The sequence below is a fragment of the Glandiceps talaboti genome, chromosome 4, assembly GCF_964340395.1.
Source record: "Glandiceps talaboti chromosome 4, keGlaTala1.1, whole genome shotgun sequence".
NCBI lineage: Eukaryota > Metazoa > Hemichordata > Enteropneusta > Spengelidae > Glandiceps > Glandiceps talaboti.
Genome location: NC_135552.1, coordinates 22,678,173 through 22,690,216, shown reverse-complemented (window position 1 = coordinate 22,690,216; position 12,044 = coordinate 22,678,173). Strand labels below are relative to the sequence as shown.

The following is a 12,044-nucleotide window of genomic DNA, read 5'->3' as shown; positions in this document are numbered from 1 at the left end:
TAAATCATAAATTGTTAAAAATAGCTTGGTTCGGCCTGACAAACGTTCAATAAATACATTCGAAGTGTCCATACACAATAGCATATCGATTTCAAAATATATGTTTAGCGCCAGGGAAGTTATGAACGGCTATGGAAATATGTACTCTACAAGGTTTAGAATATGCTTATAGTTTGACTGCACAACTAGTGGCAGCGTTTCTGCCACTGATAAAATAGTCGTAGTAGCAAAAGCAATGGCAGTCATGTTCTAGACCAAGTAAAAGTCGATTTAATACACCATTCTAACCATGCTGATACAAAGTGACTCTTGAAAGGTCAAAGGTCATTTAAACCCTAAGGGAAAGATTGTGTATACGTGTAAGATACAAACTAATGGGTAGATGGAAGTTATGTACGTAATAAGACGAAATCAATTAACCTAACGAACGCCGGAGGGTGGAGATATTTCACCGGTCAAATTAAAGCACACAGAATTGATGTTCGTTGACTCAGCTGGTAGTCATTGGAAAGGGGACATCTCAACTGTAAATCAGTGGCCAGATGTTTAATATTTATCAATCCAAACTTATGGAAGCGCGTTACCCATCAAAAACACTAAACTGAGCATTAATACCGCTAATTTACATATTCAGATTTAAGTAAATTGGGTGATATACATTACGATCTGATGAAAACGTGGTATAAACGAACTGAAGGGGTCCCTTTTCGCTCACAGCGTTTTACATTTACACTTTTTACTTTTTCTTGTGCTCGATTATTGTCAGTAATTCATGTCGTGCAATCACGCGTTATATAAAGTGTTTCACTGTACGAGGGAGTATAACGACATTGTGCCATGACCTGTCATGTTTTGTCGGGGTATCCTGTCCATATAGCATAACATTGGGAATGGTGCGTTGTGTGTTGGTCCGAGTTTCGTTAAACTGCACTACAAGAGTTGCCAACACATCCATCTTCCCGACATTTATCATTCCATAATATACTACGCCTTACAACACTGTGGGGGCGTCATACAATAATGTCTCATCATCGCGTGACACCATAATGTAAAACACGTCACAATGTGCTCTAGGCTAATTCACTTGAAAGTGTTTGTTATTGAATTGAAATTATTGCTGTAGGTCAGAGGACATTCAGCTTATTACAAGTCTACCTTTGATGGAGATAACGTCAGGAATAAGAGATTTGTCTACATATACCTTTATCGAAAGTCACAAGATTAAATGCAGTTCAATTCGCCCTTGTTATAGTCTACAACATTGCGAGGGCTTGAATTTGCCTAGGTCCTATTTCAACCCTAACGAACATGTCGAGCTTTACATGACAACACATTTTTATCCGTTGTAATATAAAGAACATCTACTCAAAGAGGACATTTGCATTGCGACTTCTGATGGTATTAGAGCTATTCAAATGATCACAGTGTGCATTTGCTTAAGTTCGTGACCCTAACCAACTATTTAATAACCACAAATTCAGTCGCTCGTCTACTGTTTCTAGAGTTGCCAAATTACTCGCCGACCACATCTTTGCATTGGTCGGTTTATCGAAGTGTTGATGTGTGGTTGAATCTCACGTGATTGAAAGAATAGATAGGTTGGTGTGTGTATGAATGGATTGATGGGCTGTACCGATGGGTAGATGGCAATGAATGCATGTATATTGTTGTATGGATCTATGGATGAATCGATGCATGGACGTTCAGACTCGGGGTCGACAGGATGGGTCGATGAACAGAAACAATAGTTGGTGGGTGGATGGAAGGGTGGAGGGAAGGATGGGGTGGGGTGGAAGGGTGTAGGGAGAGAGGGATGGGCATACGGGTGGCTGATGGATGAATGGATGAATGAATGAATGAATGCATAGATGACTGGCTGGTTGCATGGATGCATGGACATACAATGTCCACGACAGCTATCCAACAGAGATGCAATATTAACCTCTATCACGTTTTACGTGGTTTATAGATTGTAGTCAAGTGTTATGGGGCAGCTACAAAGCTATAAACTACAAAACTGACAACGGCTGTACATGCAGTATTACTTAAGTCATCCTGTCCAAACCACTACTGTCCATCAATATTTATGTTTCTGTCACTTGGCCCCAATAAATAACAAAATACATATGTCTTATTCGACCTTGAACCAATTAAATACAAACCCATACACTCATCTCTAAAAGTCTAGGTTTCTGACCTATTTGTCAGATGGTGTCGTATGTTTTTAAAAGTTTAAAAGTATAGTGCTATTTCATATCCTCCTTTTGATGTTTTTGTTCTTATTTTCACTACCAATTTCCAGCTTCTGTATTGCCCGATTTGGATTTAAAAAGTTCTACCTATACAAAGATGTTCTTTTCTTGTCATAAGTCTTAAAGGACGTTTGAGCAAAGGGCAGATCCTAAGACGCCGTGGATCTAATACTGCTGGTTGTATTTCCTTCTGATAAAAATCTACGAAAAAATCTGACAATCTTTTCGATCAACAAAAAATGATGCGTTGCTTCAAATTATAGAATTTATACAATTTGTGAATAATTCGTCCATAATTTTGATACTACCTCCATTTTTTCCTTCAGTATCATGAATGTCTGCAAGTTTTTACATTCAAATCCTACGAAGGATTCTTTTTCAAAGAAAAATGTAACGCGTGTAGCATAGTATAAGCCTACATGTATCATGCTTTAGGAACGGAACGGAACGCTAGGAAGTCACATTATAGAACACAATTCTCAAAATATGTCCTGAATTAATCTGCACTGTAACTTTAATTTTTCATTGAAGAATTCATCTGATAACAGTAAAAGTAGTTCGTTGGTTAATGAATAACACAAACCTTATTTTCATGCTCCAATTCTTTCAGCTGTCATCTAATTTTAAGACAAAAAGGGTCGTTCATTTTTAATATACATCAACATGGCCTTTTCAAAGACACAGCTGCGGTAGTCATGCTCTGTAAAACATTCTCCAGTCGTCAACAAGTCCTCGATCAAAACAATGCATTGTCAGCGATATGGCACAGAGAGAATATTCGAATAAAGAGTTGGTATGTTTTTAATTCTTAGAGAAGCTACTTCAGTTTTCTTAACTACCAAATGACCATATTTCCATTCTATATACGGAATGAGGACACACATGGTACTGTTATTGAAGCTCGTACTAAGACGCATATTGCCGATACAGTGTCTTGTTAGGTTGGTTAAATTGCTCCAGATTACCTTACGAGATCTTTGAGAGATAGAGAAGACTCTGGGTACTGAACATAGACTTGGAGCCCTTACACAGTTTGGAACGACCACAGAGTTCATAAAAATGATGAAAAGGCAACAGAAAACACTTTGGTAGAGTGTAAAATAGAGAAAACTTGAGGTCGAAAATAACATTATTTGCTAAACCGTTTTTATCTTGTTGCTTATGTATATACTCGCTTCTTGACAATATCTAATTTTTACGAAATCGTATTTAAATTGTGCAATTTTTAACAAATGATAGCAACTAAAAGACTGTGTTCAAATATAACAAATGTCACATACTAAACATCACATATCACTCACTTTCACTATGAGGTTTGCCTTTTATCTCGAAAACATAATTTCCCTATAACAACCTATATATATATTGTTTAACTACTGAGTATATTTCTTGTGAGTGGTTTCGTGAATTGTGCCATGTGTTTTGCTTTGTTTTGTTTTGTTTTGTTTTGTTTTTAAAAAGAGAGAGAGAGTTGTCGTCAACTCTTCTGTCCGTAAGTGTTCGTTGGGCGTTGGCTTTAATGATGACATTCCATGTAGCTACTCCGACTCCGACAGACTAAGCGTATGGGTATAATGAGCGCGGGAAAATTTAATGTCAAAAATCAGCGCAATTACACTTTGACAAATTCTTTTGAATATTGCACTGCATTGGGCATCAGAGTAAGTATGTGATCATTGACAAAGGTTTAATATTGGGTTTTTTGGGGGAAAAGATACACAAAAACATAATGCTCAAATTAAAGTATGTGTATTAGTATTGATTGAGAAATGACTGTTCTTTGTTTGTTAAACATACATTATCTTTGAATCAATGAATTGTAAATGAATACCTTTGTTTCACATCTGCGATTATTACTTACTGGTGTTGTTTTGCGCCAATTTTTTACACCAATGTAGGAGTAAGATTATTTGCCATAAGTCCAATATGTATTGAAAACAACAAAATAATCAATCTACGTCATCTCAAAAACGTTGGGCTCTATTTGCATATGAGAGGATAGACAGCATAGATTCTTGCATAGATTCTTTAATACACGGTTCTCTATGAATGACTAATTTAAAACGCAATAAATGTACTCCAATGGAATCGAGTCGTGTAATGGTGAAAAAAGTGTTTAAGTTGGTGGATCCCCCCTCCGCCCCCTCCCCTCCTCCCATATTTGAATCGCACAAGCTTAGATTAAATGGGATCGTTCCGTTTTTAAGGACCAAAGCATTCAAATTTTACCTTATTCTGACGTGTCAACTTTACGTGGCGAACGGGTTGCTCTAACAGAATTTACGTGTACTGACCTGACTGTCCAAGCAACTCGATCCGATCCAAACCATATTTAGTATCCATTTATACTAAACGATATATTACCGATCAATTCCAAAAACAGCGAAATGTATGATAAATGCCAACGTACAGATGTCGAGTTAATGATATGAATAGAACGTCTTAAAACGAGGAAGTAGGTCGATTAGAACATTAATATTAAATGAATGCAATATGAAATGGGTTATTAAATATTCTATGGTAATAAGTATTATGTTTCGAGTGAGATTATCTGAGGAGAGTAATAACAAATATTGAAATCGCAGAAGACACGGTTCTAAACAGATATTAGACCAGGCAAATGTCCCTAACGTCCACAATATATGTACATAAAGGGTTTTTACTTATTGTACTTGTTACAGTACGTATAATTGAAGTCGAGTTTTCAGGAATCTGAGACAAGACGAATGGATATTCATTATCTTTGAAAAAGTGCGTATTTTACGACCAAATGATTACTATTTAATAATCTTTCAAGTGATGAGTAATGTTGAAAAAAAATGAATCAATATGCGTGCAATTTAATTTTTTTAATGTTTGAAGGCAGTTTGAATGAAATTGACTGTGCATGCTCGAGAGATGCTGTAGAGGGGTAGGCTAACGCACAATTGCATTTTGGAAGTAGGTTCTCTGCCTATCAATATCACTTAGCGACTCACGTTTTCAATCAAGCAGAAACCATCGACAGCCCTCGTATAATCTACTCCTGCATATGAGAGTGAATTCGAAGTATTCGCTTCGCATACATATTTGTAGGATGGAAATACTAGAAACGAAGGATGCTACTGAATAGAAAGACCTAAGTTACTAGTACATCTACTACTGTGATGGTGTGTAGGCTACGAAGATAGGTTGTTTTTATAGCATCATATTGTAGCCATGGATATGATATCCAAACACTTCAGTCTTGGCAATCCTCCAAGACGTCCATATCATAATTAATAAACGGAACGAATGAATTAAACTATCTGACTGTGACCATTCCTAGTAGACGCAATGACAAAGGGTGTTTTGGTGACCCAGTTACCAATGTAAATTCATATCCTGAAGCATGAGGCCGATACACCAACGACTTATTAAAGACAAAGTACCTCCTAATTCATGAATATCCGGGAACAGATCAGTATTATACTAGGGTAGAGACGAAACCTTCATAGAATTGGCGATAATTGATGCTAACTCAAGTACAGTATACGGTTAAAAGTTAAATAAAACGTTTACCAAAATACCCCTTGAAAATTCAGAGTGAATTTGTATCTCGTATATAATGCCTCGTATCACTTTAGGCAGCATAGGTCATTAGATTAAAATATAGCTGATGCGTGTACGTCGATGGAGTCGTTCTGCCCACACGAGATCACGTTTTTTTAATACAAGAGTTACTGCCGATAAAGTCTTCTCCTTGAGTTATAGATTATAAAACTGCCATAAAGCATATCAAAATTAAATGCTTCGTGAGGTAGTACAATCCAAGACATATATACGTGACTAACATATCGGGTCAGATAAATTGGGTCAATGCAATTAGCTTGTAGATTCGGCCCATTACAATTACTTAAGAAGTTTCCTGAAATTTTGCCATTATTTAGTTGAAATAGAAAGATATGATTACGTCATTCGATATAACCCACCGGGGTCATTTATCTCAGTTTTTGATTTAACACAGGAACTGGCCATGGATGCTCAGCTGTTATTTGGAACAATATGACAAATATAACTACCATTTGTCGGCTCTCGTCTCGATTAAACAGACAGTTGGCTCTAGGCTTTTACTTTGTGTCTTTCCAACTCGAGAGTAATGGCAATAATTACAACGTGTGTATAATATGTCATCTCGTGCCTGTACAGACACACTCAGATGTCGCTGGTGACGTCATAGGTTTCGTGATGGCATGACAATTCTCTTTAGTATGGTGTTTCTATGAAAGATGTCAACATAGATTTTGCCCCTCAACCTTTTCGGTGATATATATATATGTATATATACATAGATATATGCATAGTAAACAGATGAAACCAATGCCAGCTGAAACTTACAGCTCTTAAAATCTATTGAGTTAGATGTATAACAAAGTGCTATTGATTACACCTTCCATGTAGTTACGTTGGTTCCGCTGTATATTATCAACCACGATGGTTGACAATTCACAGTGTGCATCATATTAGGTAGGGATATCACTTCTGAAAAAAAAGATTTGAGTTTTTCACCCGCGGTGTTCTGAATGTTTGTATACATTTTATGCAATCAACTATTACTAAGTTTAATTGTAACAACTTTAGTAGAAATATTGATATGTATGAAGTTAATTGTTTGTAAGTTTCAAACGCCCTCATCGTTGAAAATGATGGTTCCTAAGTTTAGAAGGATACACACTCGTTTGTGTGTGTAAAGTGTGCGACCTGTTCAATGATAAATGCAATGGTTGGTTGGTTGGTTGGTTGGTTGGTTGGTTGGTTGGTTGGTTGGTTGGTTGGTTGGTTGACTGACTGACTGACTGACTGACTGACTGACTGACTGACTGATTGATTGATTGATTGATTGATTGATTGATTGATTGATTGATTGATTGATTGATTGATTGATTGATTGATTGATTGATTGATTGATTGATTGACTGATTGTCTGACTGACTGATTTGAGTGATTGATTGATTTATTGGTTGGTTGGTTGGTTGGTTGGTTGGTTGGTTGGTTGGTTGGTTGATTGATTGATTGATTGATTGATTGATTGATTGATTGATTGATTGATTGATTGATTGATTGATTGATTGATTGATTGATTGATTGATTGCAAATGGTTGATTGATACCAACAAAGTCATAAAGAGAAATTTCGAGAAAGAGGTAGAGCCTTAGGAGAGTAGAGAGTGAAAGTTCATGAACAGGATGGAGTTGACAGTTAAGTTAAGTTAAGCAAACGGATAGGAGCGCTGAAAGGAAACAACCATGCAATTAACATTATAATTATGCCAACTTCTCTAATTCTCTTGTCTGATCACAAGCTTCTAATTTACCTTGACTAGTACTGTACACATCTGCACACATGTCAATATACCGAAAATATGACTAATTATAACTCGTTGATGAAACAGATGTTACATGCTATTATGTGGGGTATATCACGTAACATAAATTTCCAAATACTTGATGCAAATACTTCCGCTTGAAGGAAACCGAGATCAGTCTACTACTAGTGGTAGGCTCTTTCGTACACAGCAACGCGTTGTGATAATATCAAGAAGTGAATTTTGGTAAGTAATAAAGAGGTCTGCAATAAACGAAGATTGTTTTCATCAGCATGATCAGCCAAGAAACCTTTGAAAAATTAAAAACCATCTTGTATTTCACCTTGACAGAACAGTAACATTCGTGTACACGCGAGTATACAGAAATCATAATGCTATCAGTAATTATAAAATTCTGTTCTATAAACGTTAGGGGTTTATTAGACCAGAGACAAAGAAGGTTTCAGATGTAAAACCAATAGGATAGATTATGTCGAATATTATCAGCTATCTCGTTTATAGAATCAACACTTTCCCTTCATATGTACATGGGCAAAGCTTAGACACACTAATGTATATCTCAATCAACAGTTACTACAGTAACTGTAAAAACTCACGTAGAGTCTAAAGCATCTGTAATATTTTCCTGATACGTGCTATGCTACTACGCTCACTTCTACTAGCATGATCTGACATGTTTTCGTAAGTGCACTAACGTAATTTTTAATTCTACACAAGAAACAACGACACAATTTCATATGTAGCCCATGTCCTTGTAATATGTTTCGACGATACAATTACGTTTTCTCTGTAATTAATGTTAAAAAGTCATAGGCGGAATGTAAAGAGTGTGTGAAAGGTATTTCCATTGGTTTATTTATTTTATTGACAAGCCTCACATTCACACGAAAATAGCATATAAATTAATTTCAAAATTGGACTTAAGTATTCCCTAGTACCCTCTATATGCTACTCAAGCAGACAACACTACTGATTGTTATCGCAAGTAATTTCATAATGCCTTTCTGCAAAATTAAAACGCGCAAACACGTTACCCGAAGCTACGGCATTTACTTTGTGCTGGTACAAGGCTCGTAAAAACGTATCTTCTATTTCGTGGCTCGTAAATTGGTCTTATATTTAACGAGTTAAAACACAGAGAAAACGGAAATAAATATGATCTAGTATAAAGGAGTGAATATGTTCTTAAGGAAGAAGATAAAGCAAACAACAAGAGTCCCTACTATATTAAACCCTAAATTCATCATTTATAAACAACTTGAGAGGTTTGCAATTTTTTTGGCTCCCAAATAGGATAACGCCTTGGAGTATACAATTAGTTTTATATATAATGGCATAGTTTCCTTTCAAAACATTACGAATACAAAGCATTGCCAACAAAAATGATATATAGCAATTATTTGAGAGATTTCAATTAGGTTGTTAACCTTACTATATAAGGTTAATGCGAAAATACTAATTTATGCTGACGACAAATGGCACCATTCTTAGCCCCCATTTGAAATAATATATACCTGATTCAAAGATATATCTTTTAGGTCTTAGGTTTGGGGAGTATAATATGTACCTGAATCACACACACACACACACACACACACACACACACACCTTATTCATATATATATATATATATATATATATATATATATATATATATATATATATATATATATATATATATATACATATATATATATATATATATATATGAATTGTGTACACATTCAAATTGATTGATTGATTGATTGATTGATTGATTGATTGATTGATTGATTGACACATTGATTGACACATTGATATGCACTCATTGAACTTGTTCATAATATACATATTGATAGATGCTTCTCACTGGGGATAGCAGTGTTCAATGTAATATTAGTAATACAGCATAATAGTCTATAATGTTCTGCTACTAATATTGGATTGAGTCTATATATACATAGTCTAGATGATCATGCAGCCATGTATGCCTTTGTTCTTTGTGCCTGCAGTTGAGATGCGGATTATAATAACTGTATTTACATTGTTAAATGCAATTTATAGGCACTTCAGTTGTGCAAGCTAACACGATATTACATAGTCAATGACGTAACTACAATAGATATCTGGAGATATCCAGTTTCAAAAGTTGTGGAATTAATGTTTACCTTAGCAAATCACATATTTATTCATCAGTACGTGGGTGGCAGGTTTTGCCGTCTCTATAACATATTGCAAACTGTGAATGTAAGCGTAGTATATTTCGACATGTTATACTTTAATAATGCACAGGACACTGTAAAGTCTGAGATGCAGAAGACGGTATTTACCCTCCAATCAATTGAGAGCATAACACATTGCAACCTTTGTTATTGGAAAGATTTGAACTGTCTTTTAGTTTCGAAGATGCTGCATGGAATAATAAATAGCCTTACACTTTCACTGCGTTGCGGTCATGGCTAAAATGTGACTTCACTTTCAAATTTCAATTCAACTAACACCACATTTTGAACATACGAATCACTTATCTTTGTTAAATTTGGATATGTATAGCGAGACCAAATTTATCTAATCTAGCGACGTATATACAACCAGGAATGGCATAGTTATGAAAACGATCGCTGATGTTATGTGAATTGTGTGCAAGTACTTTTTAATTATTTTGGACAGTCTTTGTTGCAGCCGAAACTAATAAGGTTTATGGCTTCACGTTACTTCCAATGCCTTACATTTGTTTGGCTTGATTAGTTTATAGCTTGGGGGAGACTGGGTGAGTATTTGCCCTAATCGATAACAACAATTAGTCTGAAGGTTTTACCTCTTTTCAGTGAGTTCTGAGCACATAGCGTTTTGACATTTTAACATCCACAAGTCCTTTTCAGTGAAACTCGTAATTATTTGATACAAAGGTGAATGACTAGGTATACTACTTTGTGCCATTCTGAAGGTTTCTTGGGATTTTTGCTTATAAAAGTAGCTATGAAAATTTTATCAGCCATCACTTTGCAGCGGATATTGAAGCAGACGACAACCAAAGCACAACTTATATTGTCAGATTGGCCTAATTTTATCATGACGCTACGAATAGTGATTTCCCGGCCCCCACAATTATGCATGCATATGTTTTTGTCTGCCTCTGTGTGTATGTATGTATGTATGTATGTATGTATGTATGTATGTGAGCATGAAGTTTGTTCAAAAATGTAATATTCAACTTTTAAACTGTACCACTAGAACAACAAAGGGAACATTTTGTCTTTACGAAGTATAATAGGGAATATCATTGCCCATGACTGTTTATACAATGATATTTCAGACACATTTCCTCAATCAAATATTCCCTAGTGGTCTACAAGGGTTGTAACTATATCTTCCCAACCTTTGTGGTCCATCAATGGTGATGGAGTATAGACGGATCGGACTGTATCATTATATCGGATAGTAGTGATCAAAAAAGAGCCTATAGCCTTTGCAGAATACCTCTGATTGTGACAAGAAATGAGAACATGTGAGAAATTGAAGCGTGGGCGAATGCGACTGATACACTGTGCCCTTTAAAAAAAGAAGCACTTCTAAAAAAAATCTGTGATATCGCCAGAAAGGCTTATCTGGAACACAGCAAGAGTGTCTCATCGTATTCTTGCAGCCTGAAGTCTAATTTCATTAGCATATAAGAATTTGCTGGAGTTGTAAAATCGATACCTATGTAATGTAATTGTGAGGATAAGCTTTGGGGTGATTTATAATCATTTTTGTAGCCAATGTACCTACGTGAATGAATCAATACATTCTTGTCAAAAAACGCAAGATTTCTCGAAAAGATTTATTGAAGAAGAAAAATATTCAAACAGCATATCTCTCTGGGATTTGGTGGGAATATGTTTGCTCATTAAGACTACAAATATATGTGGTGTTATCGAGTGTCTGATGCATACAAGAAATCTCAAAGGCAGTGGGTAAGGGTAATAGACCATACATCTCTTAATGCTTGGCAGAGTTCGATCTCTATCTGCTCAAACGTGTAAACGATACATCACGTAGAAAAGGTCATTGTCAAACATACCGTGATAACATGATCCCGGAGAGATTTCCATCGCTAGTGATACAGCGTATTCTAGATAAATAATAAACAGTTTACCCCGTCCCAAGGGCCTAACTTCCGTGTTGTAATGATGAACACTGAATTTCAAGAACTTAAAAAGTGTTATAAATTAGGGATATTGTCATCTGAACAACTCTCTGAGTGACAGTCACTATCATAATGACTATTTTAATGGTGGGACACAACAATTAATTACACATACCATATTCTTAATAGCCCACATACAGTATATTTTATATTCCGGAAGAGTAAAAGATTAACAAAATATAATAACGGTACAAAGTAGTTGTAAATACTCCACACTATATATACCATATTTGGTTATGGGTGTAACATGTTCATATACAGTACATTCACCATATTTGAT

General features: G+C 35.6%; 1 protein-coding gene across 2 annotated transcripts in view; it reads right to left on the bottom strand.

Annotated features, from left to right (window-relative positions):
- LOC144433932 (uncharacterized) overlaps nt 1-12,044 on the bottom strand; it is a 90,097-nt gene that overhangs the window by 56,363 nt on the left and 21,690 nt on the right. Inside the window, exon 1 of one of the 2 annotated variants that reach the window (XM_078122342.1) lies at nt 4,547-4,650. The exons of the other annotated variant lie outside the window; for it this stretch is intronic. Within the exon in view, the coding sequence (XP_077978468.1) occupies nt 4,547-4,595 (49 nt within the window). The 5' untranslated portion in view covers nt 4,596-4,650. Of the gene's footprint in view, nt 1-4,546; nt 4,651-12,044 lie in introns of those variants that run through there. 2 annotated transcript variants of the gene reach the window in all.